The following is a 26,247-nucleotide window of genomic DNA, read 5'->3' on the forward strand; positions in this document are numbered from 1 at the left end:
TGCCCCTTAATAATCCCAGGGATTATTTCCAGCACACCTTTTACAAAAAGGTGAAACCCACATCATCCCACAATCTCTCTCAGGCTCCCAGCTGGAAGCACACACTGATTTTTGGGATCACAGATTGCTCAGGATGCTCCTTGGGTGGATCAAACCTCCCTGGTAGTGAGGAAGGCAGAACAAACACTGGACATTCTTCAAGCACCACCTGCTCCCTGTAATGTTTTTATTTGTGGCTGTTTCCTGAATTTTTAGGATGAGGAGAAGCATCCTGAATGTTTGGAGGGCCATGGATCAAAGAATCCCTCCTGGTACAGCATCCAGGTTTTGTATTGTCAGGGCAGGTTCTGCAGGAAGCCAAAGTGACTTTGCAGAGAATAATTTGGCACAGAGCAGATGAATCTGTGTAAGATTCCTGCCCCCCTCACTGCTGAGACAGAAAGTGTCCTAAACCCCTCAAAATCTGAGGAGAGTGAGGTTTTTCTGCAAGGTTTTCAACTTGAAATTAATTTTGAGGGAAGTATACACACAAAAACTGATGCTGAAATTGCAATTATGGAGTGGTTCTCCATCAGCCTCCAGAAATGCACTGGTAATGCAGGAAAAATGGATATAAATACCAAACAGATAATGAATGAAGAGCTCTGCTGAGACACACAAATCCTGCTGTTCACAAAAGAAAACAACTAAAATTTGCTGCTTCTTCTTCCATGATTAAATATCAAAGAGTCAAAACTTAAGGGTCAAACCTTCCAGAGGATTCTTGTGATCCTGGCTGACCCCCATTTCTACAGCTCTGAAGATCCAAACCATTTTTATACAGGCACTTAAATGCAAATTTTACCAACATCTAAGTTCATTTAGGCACTTAATTTCAAATTTACCAAAATCTCTGTGCACAGGCAAAGGAAAAAGAGCTTTTTTTTTTTTTTTTGTGAGCAATCTGTCAGTTTTTGTCTGAAGATTCTGTTTTGCAACATCAGAGGAAATTCACTCTCATTGATAAGGTGTCAGCTGGTAAACCAGCTCACCACCAAAAAACTCCAAGAGTGAAAGGGAAATCCCCAGGGTAAAGCAGAGCTGAAGCAAATGCCAATTATAAAGGAGCCTCCTGAGTCCTGCAGCCAATCAGCTCAGCAGAACACTGGAAAGGAAACTTGAATTTAAAAATACATCATCTGGTTTGCAACACTCAAGCCAAGGGGCAACCACATTTTATTTAGAAGTGCACACAAATCTATTGAAATAGAAGCAGAGGGTATTTTTCTTCAGGCTAGGCAAGATTTTAGCCCCCATAACTCCCTCAAGGTACAGTTCCCACCTGTCAGCACAATTTTAGTAGCAGTTCTTAGGAAAGAGACTGGAAATAAAAGGGTTGAAGTGGAATTTAGGTAGCAAAGCTGGCTGTGCTTGTTTGGGGACTTGCCTCTGACAGTGAACCTGCAGAAATGCTCAGGGAGAGGAAGGGGAAAAGGAGGTTCCTGACAACTGCAACATTTCTCAGGCAAGATTCAGTGATAAACTGAATTTTTTGTGTCTTGTGGGATTGTATAAACTACAGCCATGGCAGTGACTAAAATGTCTCTAAAAAAACAGCTCCACCCTGGCTTTTATCTCCTGTCAGTCACTGCTTGAGCTGTCTCTCAGAATTTTGCCTTTCAGATGAGGGAATGGAATCATCACATGTGCAGTCCACAAGGCCTTCCTGGGGACAAGCCATCACTTGAAAAATTCCTCTTCTAGAGGAAAATAAATGACATTTTATCCTGTGTATTCCATAAACCCAATGATCCTCTCAGAGGCTGTGCCTTTTCCATCAGCCTGTAACAAGACTGGGAAGATGAGATGTTCTGGCTCTCTTCAATTGTTCTGTTTCCTGCTCCAGGCTCCATGAAGACAAATTTAAAATTACCAGAAAACAGCTGAGCAGGGACATTAAATATTGTCAGACACATTTCCTTTGATCCATGCTGCAAATGTCCAGCTGTTACTGGATTATCAACTTAGACACAAGCAAAAAAATTAAATATTGAAAGCACTTTCCTCTGAGAGGCAGAATATTGTTCCTGATGCAGCCTGGTGGCTGGGCTTGCTGTCCTGATAAAATACTGGGAAAACAAATAATTAAACCAAACTAAAATAGTTTAAAATTACAGAATTTAAGTAGGAAGATACTGGCCAAAGTGACCAAGCTGGATTTGAGCAATTTTCAGGCATTTGAGCAATTTTGCAAGTTCTAGGAAATACTCCGTGGATTGTTGTGCACAACATTTAAAAATAAATAAACTAACAAACAAATAAAATCAGAGATTTAGTTTGTATTTCTCTTTTTCCCAGAGCCATGTGAAACAGAGGTGCTGCAGTGCAGTCTTTACTAGGAATACTGCAAACTGAACCAGAAACAAATAAGAGTTTCCTCATCCAACCAAAAAGAAATTACACAGCCCTCCACTGAACAGAAACCAAAGTAAAAGAAGGGAAATAAACATTTCTGTGTGAAGTTGAAATTTCACCTTTATTTTCTCCTGAACTTTTGAACTGTGCCTGAGTTAACCCAGCTAAATTGCTGAAGTCCAGGTGAGATCCCAGCAGAACAGCTCAGTCCTGTGCCACAGCTTCCTTGGAGGAGCAGGATGGACCAGCTCAGGTGGAATTTGCTTAAAAATTCACCTGCTGTGCTGTGCTGTGCTGGCTGCCACCCTGCAAGGGACTGCAAGTTCCAGTGTCACTTAATGTCACTGTCCAGCCAGTGTGTCACAACTCCCCCAAAGCACTGCAGTCACCTCAGCTCCTTATTCAGGGATTCAAGGACATGAAGTTCTCAGAACTTAAGGAAAATATTGAAAAAAAATTAATTTGTACATCTCTCTTGCAAGGGAAGCTGTGGAATTGTTGGTCCTCTGGAAGTTTGGTCAAGCTGCTTTACAAAATCTCAGATTTTTCTACATCTCCTGATGTTGCAGTGCTGACATTCTCCCCCTCCAATTCCTGAAATTCAAGATTTCTACTGATGGAAAGGAACTGAGAATTCAGAAGGAAAAAGATTTGTGGGGAATAACCCCAGAGCTAAATTGAAATTCATATAAAGATCTCATGGATACAATCTGTATGTGTAATATATGAGTTATTTTTTAAAATTGCTTTCTCCTGCCTTCATGCCCTCGACAGAGGAAAGGAAAAAATGTCTTTTCCTTTTAAAAATATTATCAGTAACACACCCCACTTACACAACCTGCTCTTGGAGCAAATTAAAATAAATCTCCATGAAGCAGAGACACAAATTTCCAAATAAAACACACAAAAAAATTCACAGTGAGAGCCGAGGGCTGCAATTTTTCAGCTCAGAACTGTGCAGAACACCTCTGTCCTTTGCACCCCACAACCTGCAGCAGCAGCAGAGCATGAAGTTCTCAGCCTGAGCACAAAAAGCAGCTCTGAAGTCCAAGTTTTCCTCCCTCACTAATGAGAAGTGCTCAGAAGCATTTCAGCTGAGCAGGACCTGTTTTTCTGGGTCACTCCTGTAACACATGCACAGCTCAGGGATCTTTAATTGGGAAGCACATGCAAATATAGAAAATTAGAATGAAATCATACAAATTCACACAACACTTGTAAAATCAGCTGCTGCTGCTGCTGCTGCCTTTCACTTTCTGCCCTGCTGGTTCCAGCTGGGAACAGGGGAAGCTGTGGATCTCCATCCTTGGGACACACCCAGAGCTGGGCAAAGTGCTGAGCTCCAAATCCTGGATGTGGCTGGAGCAGGACAGACCCCGTGGTCCCTGCAGGGCACAGAATTCCCCCAGAAACAATCCCCAAAGCAAAGCTGGCTCAGGATCTCCATAAAATCACAAAAAACCCACAAATTATTCACAAAAAACACAATTATTCCCACCTGTCTCTCCTCCTCCAGACGGATCCTCTCCTCTTCTTTCCTCCTCTCCTCCTCTCTTTTTGACTCGAGTTTTCTCCTTTCTTCTCTCTCTGCTTCTTCAGCCTGAAATAAACATGACTCAAGCCAAACCTTCTTCTTTTTGAATCTACATTTTAAAATTCCATATGATGATACCACGAGGGGGTTTTCTTATCACCATTTAGATGCAGAAAGAAACATCAAAAAGAATAAAAATAATAACAAAAAGCCACTATCATTTCACTTCCCCTCCAGCACACTCAAGATTGTGGTGAATTTAGAAATTACCCTCCTCACTTATCTCATGCATTTTTGAATGTGCTCATGAGATAATTACAACAATGATGTTAAGCAATGTTGTATCATGGAATTTCAGTTCTCCTCACTTGAAGTTTAGTTAGAAAGGACCCTAAGGAAGGAAAAAAAAAAGGATTTGGAACACACACTGTAAAAAAAAGTGCATTCAAATGTATCATTAACCTGGGCAGAATCTCTTACAGAAAAAGCTGCAATGGTCTCTTAAAATAATTTCATTTTTGTTGTTAAGACAAAGAGGTTGTTGTAAAATGAGGGAAAATAAAAAGGGTCATGTCTTGGTGTGTTCAGCTTTTTTAAAGATTTTTTGTTTTCAGGCTCTTCAGGATACTTAAATCTGAAAATATATTTAAGAGGACAAGCAGAAAAAATATTCCAGTGGAGGATTTATTTGGCTTTGAGTGTTTCAGAGAAAAAGGCCCAACCAAGGAATTTATCTGTCTACATGGGAAAGTAAAAATAAAAATGAAGCAGAAGATTCCTTGCTCCACCAACTGATGCTTATCCAACTTCATTCAACTTTGCTCACATTTTCCACAAAAAAAAAAAAAAGGGAAAAATTAAATTTAATGAGTATGGAAAGTAACAAAATGATGAAAGCACTGAGTGAGAAAAGGTTCATAATGGAAGTATATATAGAACCAGTAATTAAGTTTATTACCATCTACTAGATGGATTTAAACCTCAGGTGACACTAAAATTCCCAACTTGGGATTTCACAAGCTTTAAAAAGTTCACAGAGAACAATACAGAGTCTGCCAAAAAAAAATAAAAACAGAACAATTCCAAGGAAAATGCACTAACTGCTGCCTTCAGAAGGCTGGAATGCCTCTTGCTTCCCTGGAATTAACACCAAACAGCTTTTCATCTCCCCCAGCCTGTAAAAACAATAAATACAGCTAAACAGAGATAAAACCAAAGCACAATTCTGCCCTCTGAGAGCACCTGAAGTGCTCCTGACACCTGCCCAGGGTGTTACACCAGCACCATGGGGACTGGAATGTGTTTTTAAGAGGAGCCAGTGCTGGCATTAAGCTGGAAGGCAGTGGGAACATCCAAAAAAGAGCATTGAAGAGTTTAACTCCTCTCCTCCCCAGGAGTCTGAATGGAAAGAAAATGAGACAGAGTTTTCCATGGCTCTCTTGGGTCAGCAAAAGCTGAATTGACATTTTTAAGATAAAATAACCCTTAAGTGATGACACTGCTTTGGCTGTTTCATTCCCAGCTCTCTGCTGAGCTGGTCAGGCTCTGCTCAAGACGTGGCAGGAAATCCTCACCTCTCTCTGTGCTCTCCTGGCTTGTTTCTCTTCTAATTTCCTCTGCTTCTTTGCTCCAATTTTCCCAGACACCTGAAATTCTGGCAGCTCCTCATCATCCTCTTCCTCTGCAACATTGCATAAATGACAAATTTCACATCATCTGTCAAAAGTCTCTCAGAGAAACTTCAGGGCTGCCTAGGAAAGCAGCAGCAGATGAAAAGGAGACACACACACACTTCAGACAAGACCTTTTAGATGGAAAAATGGGGAAAAAAAATCACAGGAGACTGCCAAAGCCACAGAGCAGAAGGAACAAGGCAAACACACACTGGAGTGAAGGCAGGAAGAAAAATTTCCTTGATCCTTTGAAGGGAGGCTTTTCATAAATATATCTTGCTTTCCACAATTAAAAGAGATTTTTCTCTGATACAGAAATTGTGCTAATGGTTGCCATTATTTATCTGCTCAACACTGGCCTGCAGAGCCTTTCTTCCCAGTTACCCTCAGGCTTTGCACAGCACAAAAAGTGGGATTCAGAGGCACCCCACTCATCCACTGGTTCTGAGAGAAAAAACCTTTCAGGGATGAGGGGAAAAAAAAAATCCTTGAAATGCAAATCTTGGGTCTGCCTGCAAGAAAATGACATGTAAATATTTGCCTGTTGTATGACAAATGGCTGTTTACAGAGGTGATTCCTGCAGTGGTGAAATATGAAAGGGTTTCATGCTCAAAGGGTGTGCAAATGAGGATTTCTGCTCACTCAAGGGCTGAGGAAGAAGAGCTTAATTTTAAATGCAGCCAGTTCCTCCCTGCCCAAAGCTCAGGAACATTTGGCCACTTTATTTGGTCTAAATCAGTGCTGGGGACTGAGCTCAACACTCCCAGAGAAATCCTCAGCTCACTGCACAAACACCACTCAACAAATTCACATGGCAGGCTCAAAATGAAAACCCTCACACATATTCTACTTTTTGGATAAAATAATTGGTGTTTTGAGCATCCCCAGTGCTGCTCTGATCTGATCCAAAACTGGAAGAGATTTGTGCCACCTGGTCCCCTTTTCTGGGAACCCAAAAAGCTGCTGTGAAAGGAGCACATGGATGAATGACACTCCCACTTCTTTTGGATGAAGAATTAGGTTGGAAACATTCTTGTTTTACTAATTCCAAGACACAGAATGGGACTATGGTTAAACTACCAAGACATCATGAGAAATAAATGTATCTGAGAGCTGTGTAGGTGGCTCTCAAAGAGCAGCAGTTTTCAGGAGATGGAATTAATATGAGCCTGGTTGCTGAGCTGGGCTTCAGAGAATTACTGGAGTCTGGTTATTGAGATGATCAAAAGGGTTCCCCCTTCCTGCACCAGGGATCCTCAGACCTGACACACTTGCTGCTATAATTTTAATGATGCTTAAAATAACTTGATTTATATTTTAAATACAGCACTGCTCACACACAATGGGTGAGCACACCCAGCACTGGTCATTACTCCAAAATTAACAGCTCAGTTCTGCTATTACTGTTTAGAAAATTCTTTCTTGCAAACACCACAAATATAAAACACCATCCATGACACTGTTCCACTTGAGGGCTGCTCAGATTTCATCTATATTAAGATTACCTGAGTCAGAAACCTGAGGAAGGCTTGTTTGAAAGCCTTTTTTCCCCTTTTATTGCTCAGGAGCATTTCTTTCCTCCTGATGTGACCCCTTAGGCACCACTTCCTCCAAGCTTCCTGCAGGGTGTGGAGTTCCACCCATCCAAAGGGGGTGCAGACACAGCCCATGATTCAGCAGAGCTCCAAAGGTCACCAGGGCACTCAATTAAAATTTACTGAATAAATCTGAACATGCTGACAGCACCATAATAAACACACAGTCAGAGCTGAATTCAGCTGTCACAGCTCCACCAAAAGCAGGGAGGGTGCTGCACACAGCCAGCAATTCTTCATTTCATGTTAATCAAGCAGTGATTGTTTCAGCAGCTTTTAACAATCACTTTTCACACACTTGTGGCTGTGACAGCACTCGGAGACTCCGTGGGGAGTGAGTCCACAGGAACTTGGCCTCCATGTGTCCCTGAGCTGGGCAGGGCTGCAGGAGGGGCAGCTCATGGAGAGCAGTTCAGCATCCCCCACTGTCTGAGTGGGACAGCCCAGACTCTGACAGCATTAGAAAGGAAAGCAAGCAGGTTTAGATGGGATACTGGGAATGAATTTTTCCCCTGTGAGGGTGGGGAGGGCCTGGAATGGATTTCCCAGAGAAGCTGTGGCTGCCCCTGGATCCCTGGAAGTGCCCAATGCCAGGCTGGACAGGCTTGGAGCCACCTGGGACAGTGGAAGGTGTCCCTGCCACGGCAGGGGTGACACTGGATGAGCTTGAACAACCATTCCAACCCAAACCTTTCTGTGATTTCAGCAGTCCCAGCAGTTCCCATCCAGAAAGCACAAGCACTGTGACAAACTCTGCCTTACACAAACGTGGGGTTCTCTGCTGCCCAGCTGAGAGGAGGCTTCAGGGAACTTTTGTTTTTCATTGATATTTTGAACATACTGAGAGGCAGCACAACAGGGAAGTTATCAGCCACACAGGTGTCTGAATTGCTGGAAATTTTACAGACTTCTTTTTAAAAATGCTTCCCAGCACCTTTAGAAAATGTGCTGGAGTGCTGATGGTCTCTACCAGGACAGAAATTTAGCAGAATTCTGTAGTGTGTACAGAACAGACAAGAACTTCCAAAATAAACAATCAGCATTGTGTATTTTAGTTATCCCAGAATGGTTTGAATTGGAAAGGACCTTAAGGATCATCTTGTTCCAAAACCTTCTGCCATTCCCACCTTCCACTAGACCAGGACTCTCCAAGTCCCATCCAGCCTGGTCTAGCTGTCCTTGCAAACCCAAGCAAATGGATTCCCATCCCTGAAAAAGAATGGGAGTTGCACAGGTACTCCCAGAAAGTCCTTTGGGCACAGCCAGCTGCCTTATTTACTATTATTATATACTTATTTACTATTTATGCAGCTCTTAACAAAAGGAGAAAGGGAAAGGAGAGGGGGAAAGATGCCAGGCAAAAGCAGAAAATGTAATTAACAGCAGGTAATTAATACCCAGCAGATGTGTGACACCAAGCACTGGAAGGGTGTGGCCATTCCCCAGGAACACAACCCTGTGGTGGGATTAATTAGAGTCTAATAACCAGCCTTAATTTTTGTGGGGTTTTTTTTTTAATTTTTAATTTAGAAACTGAACAAGAAACTGGTTTATTAATCATCAGTCACAAAAGCAGGCAACATTTAGGGCAGGAAAGTGCAGCAGACACGAAGAGCAGAGCTTTAGAGCAGAATGAGAAGTTTATTCTCAGCTAAAAGCATTTGGCAGAAGTGAGAAAGCACAGACCCCCCTGCCCAGCCTGACCAGGACCAGACACTCACTGGGGGCACTCTGACAACACCAACCTCACTGGAGGAGGAGCAGCATGGCAAAAGTGACTTTTGATTCACTAGTTGGGATATTAGTCAAAGTTGAACTGCACTAGAAAGGTTTTCCCACTGATTAAGCATTAAAATAATTTCAAGTAACCAATTAACACAGCTCCATTTCACAAGAACAGCGTGGGACCACATCACTGCTTCTAAATTTATACATTTTCCAGAGCTTTCAGTGCTCAGAAAAAGTGCTTATTTTAAGAGATTTCAGCACAAACACATTCTTCTTGAACTTATGCACAATATCCATCACTCAATGGGGACGAAGCATTATTTTTACATTATTTTCCCCAAAAAGCAGCAGAAAACACTCATTCATACAAGATTTTTTTTTTAGCTGCAAGATTTGAATGCTGAGCTCAGATGCCACACAAAGCAATAAAGAGTATTTTCAACTGCCCAGTTATTAAAATTTTTAAAACTTTTATAACCTTGTTTTTTGTTTTCTTTCCCAATAGTGATTAACACTTCCAAAGAAAAATGTGAGACTCTGATCTCCAAACTTTGCCATGCAAAAGATGAGAGGAACTTAGGATTTCATTTATGCTGCACTCACAAACTTTTCTCTACCATGTTTGATTTTACAAACTCAAGCACTCAAACTGTCAGGATCTGTTGGATTTATCATTACTGATGCTGTGGAAGTAAAATAATTTAACCAAATGTTCACTGAACTGGAGATTCCAACATTTGTGCTCAGCTGCACTAGGCTAAAAGCTCAGAGAAAAGCCATGCAGATGTTGGGATATTTAACCTTTGGGAGTTTTATTTTGCTGCCAGAAGTAGAGAGCCCACACACTGGGCTCTCTACTATTATTGCTATTATTAAATAATAAAATATTAAATAATAAATATAAAAAAATAATAAAAGCAATCTGACAAAAGCAAATTGTTTCCTTGAGGGAGTCCTTACTTTCTGTTTGTTAAAAAACCAAACCAAAACAACAATTTACAACAACACCCATTTTTTGGCAACACATTTTTCAACAGGTCAGAGAGGTCATTTTGAAGATGTGAAAATGAGTCTCTTTCAAATTCAAACCCTTGAAAAACACTCCCTGGAAATGGACAGGGCTGCTGAGGCTCTTCTAGCACATCCTTCCCTTTCCCTTTTTGTATTCACCCACACCCCCAGCAGACCCAGAGGTCCCTGGTGTGGGAGATTTTGGAAAGTGCTGGAATTTCTTACACAAGTCTGGTTCTTGCTCACCACACCAGGATTTAGGGCGGTTATAATCACCAATTTCTCTCTCTCCCTTACATCAACAGCAGCAAAGTTTTGGCCTGACACACCCCTCCAAGTGACAGAAAAGCCTCACTATTTTTAGCACAGCTGGATCAAGACACCCCAACTGTACCTGTCATTATTTCACCTTCATGAGTTTCTTGCCACTTGAGAGGAAATTATAGTTTTGATGGAAATATCAGATGGATGGGTCACTTTCTGCTCCAAAATGCAGTCTCAAGAGAAGCAACTTCTTCACCTCTGAGCTCTCTGCAGTGTTCAAGGACAAGGAGCAGGTTTGGAGGGTCAAGCTCAGCTGGAGAGCTGGACAAGTGTTTTTTCTGCACAAGTAAAAGCTCACAATAAAACCCCCTTATGTCCACCCAGAGGTGAGCAGAATCCAAGTGGATGCACTCAGAGCATCAGTCAGGCAGAAACAAGAGCCAAGCACACCCTGCCTGCATGGTAAATCAAAGGAATTTCAAATTGGAAATGGGTGGTGGTAATTATTTACACTACCACATGCCCCAAACATCCCTCACTCCAGCTCCAATTTATCCCCTTCTCCCACTGCTTAGCTTGGCTTCTCTTGCCCTAAATGATGAATGCCTGAAATCCTCACCCATTTCTGCCTTGCAGCATTTTCACCTTGGCTGCAGCCAGTCCACAAAGCCATCTCTGTCTGGGTTCCATTTAAATTAAGACACACAGAGTTAATGAAGTTTGCTAGCTGGGCTCTCCACCTGAGACATGAAGACACAGCTCTCCTTTTGCCCAGGGAGAGGAGCAGGCACCCTGCACAGAGCCTTTTCACAAGGCTCCAGATTGCAGAGGGCTGCAGGAAAGGCAGGAGTGCTGGGGCTGGGGTTAAATCGGGCAATTTGAGGCAATCAAAGCCATTTTTCTAAAGCTAGCTTGACAGTCCCAGCTCAGGGTCCCAGTCATTTTGAGAATCACTCTGTCACCAAGGAGAGCCATCAGAGGGTCGCTGCAGGTGCTGATGCTCTCCTGACAGGTGACCTCCTTGCAGCACTCATGACAAACACTGCTCAGTGAACTGGGGCAGGCTGGGCACCTGCCTGGGGCTGTCCCATGCCCACAGGGACCCTGGCAATCAGGAGCCCCAGCACCTGCTGGCTTTTCCTTCTGGGAGGGAAGTCAAGATACCTGCTGCTGTGCCACTGTCTGTGACAATCTATAACTGATTTATTTAGCTACCCCAGCAAGCTGAAGAATTACAACCTGGTTTTGGCCTCAGACTTTCCTGAGTGACAGGAAAGCCTCACCCTCACTATTTTTAGCACAGCTGGATCAAGAGAACCCAACTGTACCTGTCATTATTTCATCCCCACGAGTTTCTTGTCACTTGAGAGGAAATTATAGTTTTGATGGAAATATCAGATGGATGGGTCATTTTCTGCTCCAAAATGCAGTGGGTGTAGATTTGGATACTGAAAATAATCATTTACTATCTCTGTATTAAAGGATTAAATGAATAAAAGAAATTATTTAATTAAATTCCTTATTCCTGTATTAAATGATTCTTTATCCAGACCTACAAGTAAAATTGAAGCTACAGAAGGGACAGTGAAGTTTTCAAGCTTTTGAACTTAATGCCCAGGGTTTGGGGGTGTTTTTCCTCCCCCACTGCTCTGTGAGAGCATTTGAGTCCTGGCACAAACCCAGCAGCTCAGCACAGGCAGCAGAAACTGTGGGCTACAGCTTCACCCTCAAAACTTCTTTCTCATTCTGGAATTGAAATCTGATTGTTAGATGGAAAACAGAAAAGCCCCAGTGCTAACCACAACTCCAAAGTCTGCAAGTGCAGCTTTGGGGACATTTCCTAGAGTCAGCAGAAGTGGTTCCCAACAGGCAGAACCCTGAGGTGGCAACAGCACTTCCCACCTGCCTGCACTTTGTGACAGTCACAGGGACACAGGGATGGACACAGGGATGGGCAGGACATCCCCACTCCCTCCCTGAGGTCAGGGCTCAGATCCTTGCACCCATGGCTTGGTGAAGAAATCACTTCTTGGCAGAAGTCAGAGTGACACACAGAAGGATCAGGCAGCTTTGCCCAAAGTTCAGCACAGGCCCAGAGTGGAAATTACATAAACGGAACAGAAATTTACCAGTAAAACAAATTCAAACAAACAAACAAACCAACCAACCAACCCCCTGCTCTGGTTGAGGATGTTCAGAGGTTTTCAAAGGCAAGAGTGGAGAAAGCAGACTGCCTTGGGTTTGGTGTTTCTGTCTAAATTGCCAAATAGTTTTGCTCTTCAGCCCTGGTGCTGCACTGGGCTCCCTTTCCAAAGAGTCAATCAATTCTTCAGCACAAAACCCTGCTGTGGAGAGAACTTGCTACTCCAGCTGGTTGAAATGCAAGCAGCAATTAGGGAAAACTGCTCTATACTGCAGTGACACAGAGAAAAAGCAAAAAAAAAAAGGATAAATCCCAGAGTGATTCCAGGCTTGTGCCACATAGAGAGGGCTTTAAAACATTCAACACATCCTTTTTTAATGGGGAAAACCCTTACAAAAGACAGGTATCTTAATCCCTTACCCAAGCCAGGTAGGTCAGGGCCAGGCTGAAGGATTTGCAGCACAGAGGGTGGCTAATCCCAATTAATAATGGCCACTGGTCACTGAGCACCTCAGTGCTGGGGAATCAGGGACAGCTGCTTCTCTTCTGCCCAAATCTCTGCTCATTCTCCAAAGGCTTTGCTGCTCCTGCTGTGCACCTGTGCTCAGCCACTTGGAGAAACCATCCCAAAATATGAATAAAACCACCCACAGAAGCCAAAAGCAAGAAGCTGGTTTAATCTGGGTAAGAAATTAGGGAAAACAAATAAAAGAAGGCATGTCATTTCAAAGGGAACTTCATGCAAAAGCAGCAGCACTCGCATCTGATGTACAGAAAGCTGCAAAAGAATTATTTATAAAGCCCAAAGACACAGATTCTTCTATTGCTGAAGTGACAAAGTAAGATAAGATGAGATGAGCCATTTGCTTTGACAGCTTCACTGTCGGCCCTCAGCATTCAAACTTTTGATGTCTGGAGTTGAAAACTGAGTATTTTTAGATTCCATTTTCTTTCCAGGATGTTATCACACGAGAAGAAATAACCAAAGTTGAAAAGTTCACACCTGTCCAATCTCCATCTGTGAAACTGCTGAACATAATTAGCTGGAAAAGGACATTCACCTGCCAACGTGAGTCTTCCTGCAAACTGCAGGGCAAGAAAAGCTCAACCAAGTGCAAACAGTCCCTAATGAAAGCATCACAGAGGTGTGTGCTCAGGGCTTTCACCTCCTGCACGCCACAAACACACCCTGATCTCCACTGCGAACTCCAGAGCTTGAGCAGAAAGCCTGAACACTTCACCCACGATCTGAAAGTAGAAAGAATCCAGGGGGTGAATCACGGTGATCTCATCTCTCCAGCAATAAAGAGAATAATGTGTCAAGCTTCACCAGAAAAGGGAATTATACTTACAGGATGTAGAAATTATTTATCACCATATTTTTGTCTACACCACAGAAATGTAGCTGTGAACTGTAAATGCAGCTCAGGATTTACACAACACATTGTCAACAACCTGCTGGCAAAATGCTGCAGGCTGTGGTGACCTCCAGCTATTCCTCTTGATCCTGAGCACCACCTAGATGGCTCCCTGGAGAGAGAACTCCACGTTTTGCAGAGATTACACTGGGGAATTAATGCTTCCCACCAATTTAGAAGGAATCAGTAAGGTACTACAGCTTGTTGTTCAATGCAAGGTGTGGATTCTGTTTTCCCAAATTCACAGAATGCCCAGGTTGGAACAGACCTTTAAGATCATGGAGTCCAACCCAGCCCCAACAGCTCAACTCAACCCTGGCACCCAGTGCCACATCCAGGCTTTGTTAAACACACCCAGGGATGGGGACTCCACCACCTCCACAGACAGCCAGAACTTTATCACCCTTTCTGTGAAAAACTTTTTCCTAATTTCCCATCTGTATTTCCCTTGGCACAGCTGGAGGCTGTGTCCTCTGGTTGTGTCAGTGCTGCCTGGAGAAAGAGCCCAGCCCCAGCTGAGCACAGGCACCTTTCAGGAGCTGTAGAGAGTGATAAGGACACATAAATTAAGGTAATTTAATTTAATTCCTTGCATGGCTATGCAGGAATACAAATGTTTCCAGGAAGGATGTGAAGGGTCTGGCACCACAAATATCCTCCAGGATTCACCTGAGGAGGAGGCAGAGGTTTAAAATAAGGGGTATAGAGAGAAAAGAGAGAAAGTAGAGAGAGAAGACATGTTGCTATTTTATTGTAAATTTCTTATACTTTCTCAGTGATTTCTCAAGGGTAGTTCTTCACAGCCCAGTTAACAAACCCTAGTTCTCTTCCTAACTACTTAACTCACTCTTTTATAGCGCTCATCTTTACTGGATACAGCTGTGGCCTACTAAGGGCAGGCTTGCTCTTAATCTTCCCAGAATCACAGAAGGATGAGGTTGGAAGAGACCTCTACGACCATCCAGTCCAACCTGTGCCCTCACACCCCAACCAGACCACAGCACCAAGTGCCATGGCCAGTCTGTTTTAAACACACCCAGAGATGGTGATTCTGCCACCTTCCTGGGAAGAGCATTCCAGTACTATATGATTCTTTTGGTGAAAAACTTTTCCCTAACATCCAACCTATCCTTCCCTGATGTAGCTTGAGACTGTCCTCTTGTTCTGTGGACAATTAAATAGTAATTAATACAACTACAACTCCTCAAAAATAAAATTACTTTCTACACTATATTTATTTTTTTACATTTTATTCCCCCACAAAGACAAGATTATGGTGAAACTGCAAATAACCCATCAGCAAAACTCAACAACTTCCTCCAGGAGGCAGCTGCACCCCTTGCCCAGCTTTAACACCTGCAGTGAAGCTTTGTTTCAATGCCAGCAAGATGAGCTTGTTATAGATGGATAATGAGCTGATTGGCTCTCTCAATTAAGGGATGACTACTGTGGGAATGTTAAGAGAAGCTTTAGTGATGCTGGGTTATGTTGTTGTCGTTTAGATGTTCTCTGTTCTCCCCACAGTTCCCTTTCCCCCCTGCATTGCTGCCATCAGACAGCCTGGGCTGTCCAGGACAGGTACAAAGAAGCTGCTCAGGTGTCCCTTCCCTGGGGCAGGTGGGGATGGAGAAGCTTGGGGGTGCTCAGGGGGTGAGGCATGGCAACACCTGACCTCCAGTGCAGTGACAAGAAAGCAGTTTGCACTGATAAATGGCACAGAAGAGCTGAGTGACAGACTTTGGGAGGGCCAGGGCTGGCTGATGCAGCCCCCAGGGGTATAAAAGCCTGAGCATCCAGCTTGAAGAGGAACTGGCCACGTGGTATCCATGAGGGCAGGTCCCAGTGCTGTGATTTTTTCCTGATGTAGTCCTTTTGTTAAGGTTTAATAAACCTTTTTAAATTTTGAAAGTGAGCAGAAACTGAAGCCAGAGTTACCTTCCAGGCCCTGCTCTGCCTGCTGGGCTCTCCTCTGGGCCATCAGCCTGGTGCCCATGTTCCTGCGGCGCCGGGGCATCCCCTCTGCCCGCTGCTCCTCCTGGGGCCGGGGCCTGGCCCCTGCTGCTGCTGCTGCTGCCACATTCTGCTGCTGCTCCTCATCAGCTGCAAGAAAAAAAGAAAATATTAAAGCTGACTCTCTCTTCTGCCTCTGTTCCTGAGTTAAACAGCATGGACTCAAAAGTGTGTTTTTCTTTCTTGTGAAAAACGGCTCTTCGTTAATATTCAAATAAATATTATACGTGTTATGTTAGAAAGTTATGCTTTAATTTATTATTTATTAATTTACTTTTATTTAATATTTATTTTTAAGTATTAATTTGCTTAAGTACTGTGTTAAATATAGTTTTGGGTTATAACATAATGTTAAAATAGAAATAGTATCTTACAGAAATAGAACACAATAGAAAAATAGAATAGTTAGATTAGTATTTTGCTATGCTATTTTTTTAAAGAGAGGACTCACACCTAGCTCGCAGCCACAGGACACCTCAATCTTTCAGAGAAAAGGAATTTATTTCTCCCCAATCAGGAGAAATGAACTTCTTCCTGCCTCACTCAGGATTCAGAGGAAGAAGCTGACACTGCCCAGCCAGAATCCTGTGTTTGAATGGAATTTATGCATCATGGATGAGGTGTGTGAACATGCAACAGGCTGTTGCTTTTAAGGGTTAATCCTCTGTTTATGTGGGTCCTTTTTCACGCTTATTTTGCCCAGAAAGAGGTACCTGGACTGTCTGTAACCCTTTGGTTTTATTCTCTTGTCCTAATCCTAATTGTCCAATTTTTTTTATTACTCTAACTTTATTACAATTTTTATAACCATTTCATTACTATTAAACTTTTAAAATTTTCATTTTTTTTCCACATTTCTGAAGTATTTTGATTTTTTTGACTGAAACCTCAGAGGCTGAATGTTTCAGAGAGGAATATCTAAAGCATTCCACATGAAACAAAACCTGAAGAGCAACCAAGGATCACAAATTACAGCTGAAATAAACACTTCATTGTACCCTGCTGATTTCAACTCCCCAAATCTCAGGTGGGTACAGACAGGACACGAAGGGCCACTGCAGCTCTCACTGCCATCTTCCCTGCATATGCTGCAGTTATTAATTAAGATCTGGCAAATTGAAAATATCCTGACAGGAGCAGCTGGGAGGATGGAACTGACCAGTGGGTTAATTTCAGAAGTTTTCTACAGAAAACTCTCAGATTTTTTTTTATTTTTTGAAGCTTCCTGTTACTTTTAACTACGGCAGTAATGCAAAAAACCTTAACCCCAAAACCACATAATGGTAAAATATCATCATCCTTGATACCTGCTTTGCATATTCTGTTGATAAGCCTAACTGCTATTTGTTACCTGCTCAATCCTGCAAAGTATTAACTTTTAAGCTTTCATTCAAGCAAATATTCAAATGGTCTCATGGAAAACTGCAGAACAACTCACTCACTCCAACTCAGAGCCCATTTATTTTGTGATCTGGCAGATTATGTTGTGTAAGCTCTGTGCCAAGTCTCCAGCACCCCCTGAGCCAAACAATGCCCTCCTAAAAAAGCTCCTATTAGCAAATGTGCCATCAAAAAATGGGATTTGTTGAGAGTGTGCCTGCAGCTACCTCAGCTATCTCAGCCCTCAAAGTGTTGACTTTGGGACTGGAAAGGACAGGCTGCAGCCCCCAGCTCAGCAGGGCCACCTGGGGCAGGCTGTGGGCAGCAGAGATGTCACAGGGATGTCAGCAGGCCCCCACAGGCTGTGACATTTGGAACTGAGCCACTGCCCTGTCACGCTGCTGTCACCCTCCTGGTGCCATCCACCTGTGCAGACAGAACAGGGCTGGGAGAAATCACCGAGTGCAGAGATGCCAAAATGCTGCTCCAAGGCTTGCCCAGTCCTAGTCACAGATTTGGAATGCTACAGGGAAACCTTTTCCTGAAGAAGCAGAGCAGATCACTTTTTGGACACTGAAAAATGCCAAAAAAAGCTCTGCAAAAAGCTTTTTATACACATGCAGTATTTCACTTCCTAAGATCTTGAGATATGCTGCAATTCAAACCTCAGCATCCTTTCACCTGCAAGCTTCAGTAATTCCCAAGATGGTCCTGCCCAGCAGCTCAGCTGTGCAGCTCCAGCACTCATTCATTCTGGTTTTGGTTCCTGTTGTCCTGTGAAACAGAGACTGCTTTGCATTTTATGAAAGAGGAATCTATTTATAAGCCATGTATTTATTTCAAACCGAAGAGCTCAACCCTCACAGAAAAAACCTATGAACCAAACTCTCAGCTTTTCTCCATTTAACTCTCTACAGGAGACTCAGCAGTTCCTCAAAGTGACCAGCGTAGAGTGGGCTCAGGGTGTACCAAACCCCACCACACCTGACCCATACCACAGTCACACACACAGGACAGTATCTGTCACATCTCCAAAATGTGCACGTTAACAGAAGACACCAAGCCACTATGGATTGTCATTCAGTAGGAAAAGAAATGGTTTAATGATTTTTTTTCCCCTCCTGTCTCTAAAATATTTCTCCTGACTGCAGATTCTTTTTCAGCAGCACACAGCTGGTTGAACATAAGCCAGTGACACCTGGCTTGTGGCAGCAGGGCCAGGGCAGTGCCTGTCCCCTGTGCTGGCACTGCTGGGGCACCTCCAGTGCTGGGGACAGTTTTTGAGCCCCTCCCAGTAAGAAAGACCTGGAGGGGCTGGAGAATGGTCTGGAGCACCAGGAGGAGCTGAGGGAGCTGGGCAGGGGCTCAGCCTGGAGCAAAGGAGGCTCAGGGGGAACCTTGTGGCTCTGCACAGCTCCTGCCAGGAGGGGACAGCCGGGGGGGTCGGGCTCTGCTCCCAGGGAACAGGGACAGGAGGAGAGGGAATGGCCTCAGGCTGGGCCAGGGGAGGGTTAAATTGGATATTTGGGAAAATTTCTTCATGGAAAGGGTGTCCAGCACTGGCACAGCTGCTCAGGGCAGTGTTGAAGTCCCCATCCCTGGAGGGATTTAGAAGCCCTGTGGATGTGGCACTTGGGGACATGGATCAGTGGTGGCCTTGGCAGTGCTGGGGGAACGGCTGAACTGCCTGACCTCAGAAAGCTTTTCCAACCTTTCTAACTGGGCATTCTTGAGCTTCTGTTTGCCAGGCACTCAGCTGGGCAGGGATTTGGAAAACATCAATGTTACTCACTGCATTTCTCCCTGTCCTTCTCAGGAGCAGGAGAAAATCCTCATTTCCTTTGCTGTGCTGTACCACACCTGGAGCTGCTCCCTCAGGGGTCAGGGCTCTGCCTACGTGACTCCAGACACAGCTTTTGTTCAGAATGCTGAAAGTTCAGCTGTGCTTCCCTCCCCCTGAGCTGTGGCACACAACAGAGGACACACTTAAAAATCACTTTGCCTTTTCCTAGGGGCTGGACTGACCATCATACCTGAGCTCAGGAATGATTTGCTCTGGGGTCTGGCCCTGCTGGGGTTTTTTTTTTTCACGTCCTCCTGCAGCACAGGGCGGGGTTTGGCTGCTGCACTTATCTGAGCACATCTCTTCATTTTCCTGGAGCTGCAGAGGTCCCAGCAGTGGCACCCCAGGCTAGTCAGATCATGCAGAGATTAGTCACACAAGCACTAATTAGCCTTGATCCAGAGCCATCTGAGTGAAAATTAATGGCCAGCATTAAAGAGGTGAGACAAGCCATCCACAAGCTTTGCAGAATGACAGGTCAGGCTGAATTAATGAGATAAATCCCTCAAATTAACAGGTAAGACAAACAAAACACTCAACAGCTGTCTGGGAAAGGGACCTGGCCTCAGTTTGTATTTGTGGTGTCCAGGGTCTGACTCAGCTCTGAAAACCCAAGAACATTTTTGTGCTGGGCACAGCAGCTCTGCCTGGGTGCTCAGGAAGCATCAGTGCAGGCAAGAGATTATTTTAGCTGACTTGTCAGCCAGGGCACAGCAGCAGCTCTGAGACTCTGCTTGTGTCTCCTTCCTGAAGGGAGAGAGATCACAACTGTGCTCTGCCAGCAGAAACCTCTGCTGAACTGGATGTGAAGCATCACTGCAAAAACCACCATGGAGTCATTCAGAGCCCGGATCAGGATCACATTTTGCACTCTCCAGGTAGAAATCTGCCCTTTCAAGAAATTGTGCAAACTTTTGCTAACAGCAGGGATGTTTTTCTAGAGAACAACCCTTGTCCATCACAGCACCTTCCTCTCAGTTCCACCAGGTGAGCAGGTGACACTGGGCTGGCAGGAATGGAGGCAGCTCAGGGCAGCAGGGACACAGCTCCACCAGCTGCTGCACCCTCACACGTGGTGGCACCACCCAGCACCTTCTGCCTCTGTGCAAAACCTCTGAAATTCAGACAGGGATCCCAAATTCAACAGGTGGAACTTCCTGAGGAGATGCTTTGGCCCAGAGGAGCTTATCAGAAAGAGAAGTGGCAGCCATGTGGAAAATCAAGAAATGCCATTTTTTAGTTCTCATTTCCAGTAGAACAAGTCCAGGCATGACCCTGCTGGAAACAACGTGCTGCTCCAAGTGACCTTTCAAAGAAATCCAAAGGTCCAGGATTTAACTCTCCTGATCCTCACTCCCTGAACACCTGAACATTTTAAAAAGCCAATTTCCACGAGCTAAAACAAAAGGAAGCTGCTGCTCCAAACCCTGCACATTAACAATGAAAGGTGAGAGCTCCCACCACTTCTTTAGGTCCAATGACCCTGGTTTCAAGTCCTTCCAAGGTGGCAACACAGATTTATTGGCACAATTGTGGCAGCTTCCATTTTCCAACTCAGAACATGGAATAGAAAAGGAAATTCCTGCTTAAAACTAAATTTTGTGGCTATTAAATACATCACAGTCCCAGTGGTTTCTGAAAAATAATTTCTGTTGTGTACAGAGAACAAAGTCAGCCCCACCAGCTGAAAATCTGTGAAGGGCTTTATCATGATAGAAACCAAGATGCTAAATTATATTAAACAATATATTAAAGTAAAAAAGATCTTAAAACCACAGCAAAAAAAGCATGGCCAACTTGGAAGTGTCAAAAAGTTACCACTAAAAAAGGTTTCAAGATGATTAAACTGTCCTGAATGTAAATTAACTTCAACCAACTTGCTCAAAATCAATATTAAAGGGTTTTTAAAAATAATTCACACTATCTAAAACAAATGCTTGGGCTTCAATTTAGAACCTTGAATGCTTAAAAAGAAATCCTCCCAAACACCACAGCCCCTGATTTATCCAAATCATGACAGGATTCAAGCTCAGGAAATGATGTATTCCTCCAGAACACGCATCCTTTACTTTTACCAAAAGTTCATCTCTTCATTCATAGGAATCCAATGAAATCACATCAGCTTCCAAACCTTTCCAAGAGAAAGATTTAGACCAGGTTTGTGAAGTAGAAGTGCCTGAGAAATGTGTTGGAAAATTTACTTATAATCACCAAAATCTGCTTTTACCACAGATCCCTTACCAGCACAGTACTGCACTGAGTGACTGTGTTTGTATTAAATGTGTGCTGCTTTTCCCTCTTAATTAAAAATTACCAAAGCAACTCCCCCAGAAGAAAAATAATACAAATTCCAACCCCAAAACAACCCATATCCCCAAAAATCTGTGAAGTATTGAGCAGGAGTTGAGTTTGTCCTGACTGAACATCTTAATTTGACACTTAGCAGCCAAAAAACCTCTTTCACTGTGAGAGCAGAGCCAGGGCAGTGAGTTCTCAGCACAGCTGACTCCTTCCCACAGCACCCAATTCCCACCCACACAAGGTCACCTCCACCACAGGGTAATTGCCAGTGCTGCTTAAGGTTGGACTCGGTGATTTTAAAGGTTTTTCTCGCAGCCCAGATGATTCTGTGATCTAACAGTGCTCAGCAGTGACACAGGGCTGGAAGTGCTGCCCACAGCGAGGTGGAAAAGGAGCAGAGGTGGGACAAGGCACAGGATTGGCTCTGGAATATCTCCAGTGAGGAAAACTCTGCAGCCTCCTTCTCTGGGCAATCTTTTCCAGTGCTCCCAGTAAAGAAATTCTCCCTTATGCTCAGGTGGAGCTTCAGTTCCTGCCTGTTCTGTTGTGGCATTGCTGGCTGTGAAAAATGTGTATTTTGTGACTGTTTTTTTACAAATATGAAAATGAATATTGTATGTGTTATGCCAGAAAGTTATGTTGGATTAATTTGCTTAAGTAGTGAGTGTTAAATATAGTTTTAGGTTACAACATAATGTTAAAATAGAAACTATGCTAGGTAAGATACTTTTCTTAAAGAGAGGAATGAGGTACTCCCACTGAGATAGCAGCCACAGAACACCTGAATCTTTCAGAGAAAATGAATTTATTGCTCCATTATCAGAAGAAACTAACTCTTGTTCTTATTGTCTTGTATTGTCCTAAATCCTAATTATCCAAATTTTTATTACTCTAATTATATCACTATATTTATAACCATTTTATTACTATTAAACTTTTTAAATTCTAAAAACAAGTGATTGGCATTTTTCAAAAGAAAAAAAAGTTGACACCTGCCAGACAGAGTCCTTTGTTTGAGTGGAATTTATGCATCATGTATGAGGTGTATGAATATGCAACAAGCTGCTGCTTTTAAGGGTTAATCCCCTGTCCTTTTGCAGGCTTATTTTGCCCAGAAAAGGGTACTCAGACTGTCTGTAACTCTTTGTTTTTATTGTCTTAATCCAAATAGTTCAAATTTTTATTACTCTAATTATATGACTATTTTTATACCAGTTTTATTACTATTAAACTTCTAAAATTTTAAAAACAAGTGGTTGGTGTTTTCCACACTGGCCCCCAGAGCAGAGCCTGGGCCCTGCTCTGAGCCCTCCCTGCAGACACTGCTGGACGTGGATCAAGTCCCCTCTCAGTTTTATCCTCTCCAAAAGGCTGAACATTCCCAGTTCTCTCAGCCTTTCCTGGTCAGGAAATGCTCCAGCAGCTGCTTCATCATCCTCACAGCCTGTACAGGTCCCTCCTGTCCTGAGGAGCCCAGAACTGGACACAGCACCCTGGACTGCCCCCCAGGGCTGAGCACAGGGGCAGGATCACTCCCTGACCTGCTGGAAATGCTCTCATCCCGGGATCCCCTTGGCATTCTTGGCACAAGGGAACACTGCTGGCTCGGGTACAGCTCGCTGTCCACCAGGACCCCGGGTCCTTCCCGTGCAGTCACAGCCCAGGGTCTGCCAGTGCTCAGGGTTGTTCTCCCCAGCTGCAGGACCTGAACTGCACTGTGCTGAATTTCGGAAGGTTTTTTCCCACCTGTCAAAGTCCCTCTGAAAGGGCAAAACCCTCTGAGACATCAGCCATTCCTTGTTTTGCATCATCAGCGAACATGCTGAGTGGGCATCGACCCCTATGTCCAAACAAGCCCCAAACACCAAGCACAGAACCCCGGGGGCTCCACTCGTGACAGGTCTCCCCTACACCCTGTGCGCCGAGCCCGAGCCTCCGGGACCTGTTCTCCATTCCCCCCTCATCTGCAGGAACCTCAGGGACACCTTCCAGTCCCAAAGCCCCTGAAAGAACCCCTGACAGAGAACTCAGACTCCCAACCCGGCACCTCTAAGGCCGGGAACCCCCAGCAGTAGCGGACCGGGCCTCGGCGCCCGCACTCCGCAACCTGCGGGGCAGACCGGAGGGCGGGCGCGGTTAAGACGCCGGAACCCTCCCCGGGACCCCCCAAAACCCCTCGGGACCCCCCCAAAATCCCCGCTCCCCCCAACATGGCGGGTCCCCCTCAGGGGCCGCCCGAGACATGGCGCCCCCTGGCGGCTCCCGAGAAACGCGCCCCCCGTGCGCGTGCGGACCCGGTTGAGAGCAGGGCCGCGCCCACCGGAACGGGCCCGCGGGGGGGCGAGGGAGACCCCAGCCGGTCTGCTCGGCGCCACGACCCACCTGCCCTGGCTTGGCCGCGGAGGCGGGTGGCGAAGAAGAGAAGGACGGCGAGCAGCACGGCAGCGGCGGCGAGCAGAACCGGGTCCATCGCGCAGCGCCGGCCCCGCCCACATCACCCTTGGTACGCCCCGTCCCCTTCCCCTGCCGCAAGGCCCCCCGCGCGCTGTCCCCCGGGCTGTCCCGCGGGGTGCCTGTGGCGGCGCGGCGCGGCGGGCGCGTTGCGATCGGGCAGGCGCGGCGCGGGCAGTCTGCGGGAGGGGTCCTGGCTCGTGTTTGAGGCGGGCGCTGAGGGAGGGCGCGGAAAAAGGAATTAAAAGCGGAATTAAAGCAGGAGTTAAAGAAGAAATTAAAATCTATGAGACAAAGCCGCCCGTGAGTGCGGCGCCCGTGGGTCTGGCCGGCTGCTGCGGGCGGCTGGTGATGCGTCCGTCCTCCACACTGGGCGGGTGGGCCCAGGCTGGGGAGATCTCAGCCGTGACCCCGCACCGGTGCACTCCAGGCAGGCCCTGACAGCTGTCGGGGTGTCCCAGGCAACGGTGAAACTTAAATTACAGCGCTGAGTAATTTCTGTCTTGTGCCTTTAGGTCTCTGGAATTTGGGAATGGGATGAAGCTGGAGCTGCCTGGTCAGCAGCGATGTCCTGACCTGGCCTGAACCAAAAATGCACAAAAAGATGCAGGAACTTGCACTGGAGATGGAGAAGAGAATCCCCCCCCTTTGCATGGTCACCCACTGTTAGACCTGAAACTTTGTCAGGCTTTGTCCCTAAGAGTGAGGAGAGAAATTTTTTAAACTTTACCCATTTTCACTTTGTGGTTGTGAGGTTCTGACTGATCAAGCCCTTTCTTGCTTCAGAAATGCTTTCAGCGTGACTGTTTAAAGCCTTCTTGGTGCAGGAAAGTGTTCTAATAAAATGAAAATGCAAATTAGAGGCTGTGGGACACCTAAAGGTGTCAAAAGCACTGTTTAGCTAATTAGTCATTGCTGTGGGGTCCACAGCTGCCTGTGTCCCTGTTGCTTGTTCAATGTAAGTTCAGATCTGTCAGCAGATTAAAAGCAACTTCTGCTGAGGGATTTGCTGAATTTTAGCCATGTAGAACCAGCAACACAAGTGGGAAGCTCTCAAAAAAGAGCTGAAGTACACACTGAGTGTTTTATGGCAAAGTTTTTATTTTAGTAATAGCCTTTCAAAGATCTTATTTTGGGAATCATTCATAGAATTGTGGAACAGTTTGGGTTGGAAGGATCCTTAAGGATGATCATGTTCCATTCCTGCCATGTGCAGGGACACCTTCCACTATCCCAGGGTGCTCCCAGCCCTGTCCAGCCTGGCCTTGGACACTTCCAGGGATTCAGGGGCAGCCACAGCTTCTCTGGGCACCCTGTGCCAGGGCCTGCCCACTCTCACAGGGAGAAATTCCTTCTCAAGACCAAATCCATCTGTGCCCTCTGGCAGTGGGAGCCATTCCCTGTGTCCTGTCCCTCCATCCCATGTCCCCAGTCCCTCTCCAGCTCTCCTGGAGCCCCTTTAGGCACTGCAAGGGGCTCTGAGCTCTCCATGGATCCTTCTCCAGCTGAGTACCCCCAGCTCTCCCAGCCTGGCTCCAGCCCTGGAGCATCTCCATGGCCTCCTCTGGATTTGTTCCAGCAGCTCCACGTCCTCCTGCTGTTGGCCCCAGAGCTGGAACAGCTCTGCAGGAGGGATCTCACCTGCAGAATTGCCCTGCCCTGCCCTGCTGGGGATGAGCACACAGAGGGCTCTGGCTGGGCCATGTAGAGCTTCTCACCCACCCCGGCTCCCCCTCAGGCCCAGCCTCTCACCCACCCCAGCTCCCCCTCAGGTTCAGCCTCTCACCCACCCGGCTCCCCCTCAGGTTCAGCCTCTCACCCACCCCAGCTCCCCCTCAGGCCCAGCCTCTCACCCACCCCGGCTCCCCCTCAGGTTCAGCCTCTCACCCACCCCGGCTCCCCCTCAGGCCCAGCCTCTCACCCACCCCGGCTCCCCCTCAGGCCCAGCCTCTCTCCCACCCCGGCTCCCCCTCAGGTTCAGCCTCTCACCCACCCCGGCTCCCCCTCAGGCCCAGCCTCTCACCCACCCCGGCTCCCCCTCAGGTTCAGCTTTGGCCAAAGCACACATGGGCAAGCTGGAGGTTCCCAAAGCCTCTGTTCTTTGTCATCCAGCCCTGCAGGCAGCCAGCACACACTCGTGTCAGTGCTGAGTGATTTATTTCCCCCTGCACGGTCCCTACTGCCTTTAATGAGGAGGTGCTGGTAATGGTGGGATGTCACCTGCTCCTCTCTGGGCTGCAGAGGGAGCAGAGGAGTTTTTCCTGTAGGTGTCACCAATATCCCGTGTAGAAACTGAGCTTAAACTACTGAGGAAGGACCGAGCGTGGGATGCTCAGGTCACTTTGATACAACACCAGAGTCTTCTGAAATATTTGAGATCCCTCGGGTTGTGTTTCACAGAAGCCTTCCTGCATTTTCCTAATTTAAGTCTGGAAAAATCCCTCTGGTTTCCTCAATAACCGTGTAAATTCCAGAGGATTTTGAGGCTGGCTTTCTACCAG

The 26,247-nt window shown here is 45.6% G+C and overlaps 1 protein-coding gene across 1 annotated transcript in view; it reads right to left on the reverse strand.

Moving 5' to 3' along the window:
- DDRGK1 (DDRGK domain containing 1) overlaps positions 1–23,819 on the reverse strand; it is a 37,240-nt gene extending 13,421 nt beyond the window's left edge. Inside the window, exons 1-4 of the mRNA XM_030239286.2 lie at positions 23,678–23,819; positions 15,697–15,861; positions 5,503–5,609; positions 3,893–3,994 (exon numbers count right to left, since the gene is read on the reverse strand). Of these exons, the coding sequence (XP_030095146.2) occupies positions 3,893–3,994; positions 5,503–5,609; positions 15,697–15,861; positions 23,678–23,765 (462 nt within the window). The 5' untranslated portion in view covers positions 23,766–23,819. The remainder of the gene's footprint in view (positions 1–3,892; positions 3,995–5,502; positions 5,610–15,696; positions 15,862–23,677) is intronic.
- Between the last annotated feature and the right edge of the window lie 2,428 nt (positions 23,820–26,247).

Source organism: Serinus canaria, chromosome 4, assembly GCF_022539315.1.
Source record: "Serinus canaria isolate serCan28SL12 chromosome 4, serCan2020, whole genome shotgun sequence".
Classification (NCBI taxonomy): domain Eukaryota; kingdom Metazoa; phylum Chordata; class Aves; order Passeriformes; family Fringillidae; genus Serinus; species Serinus canaria.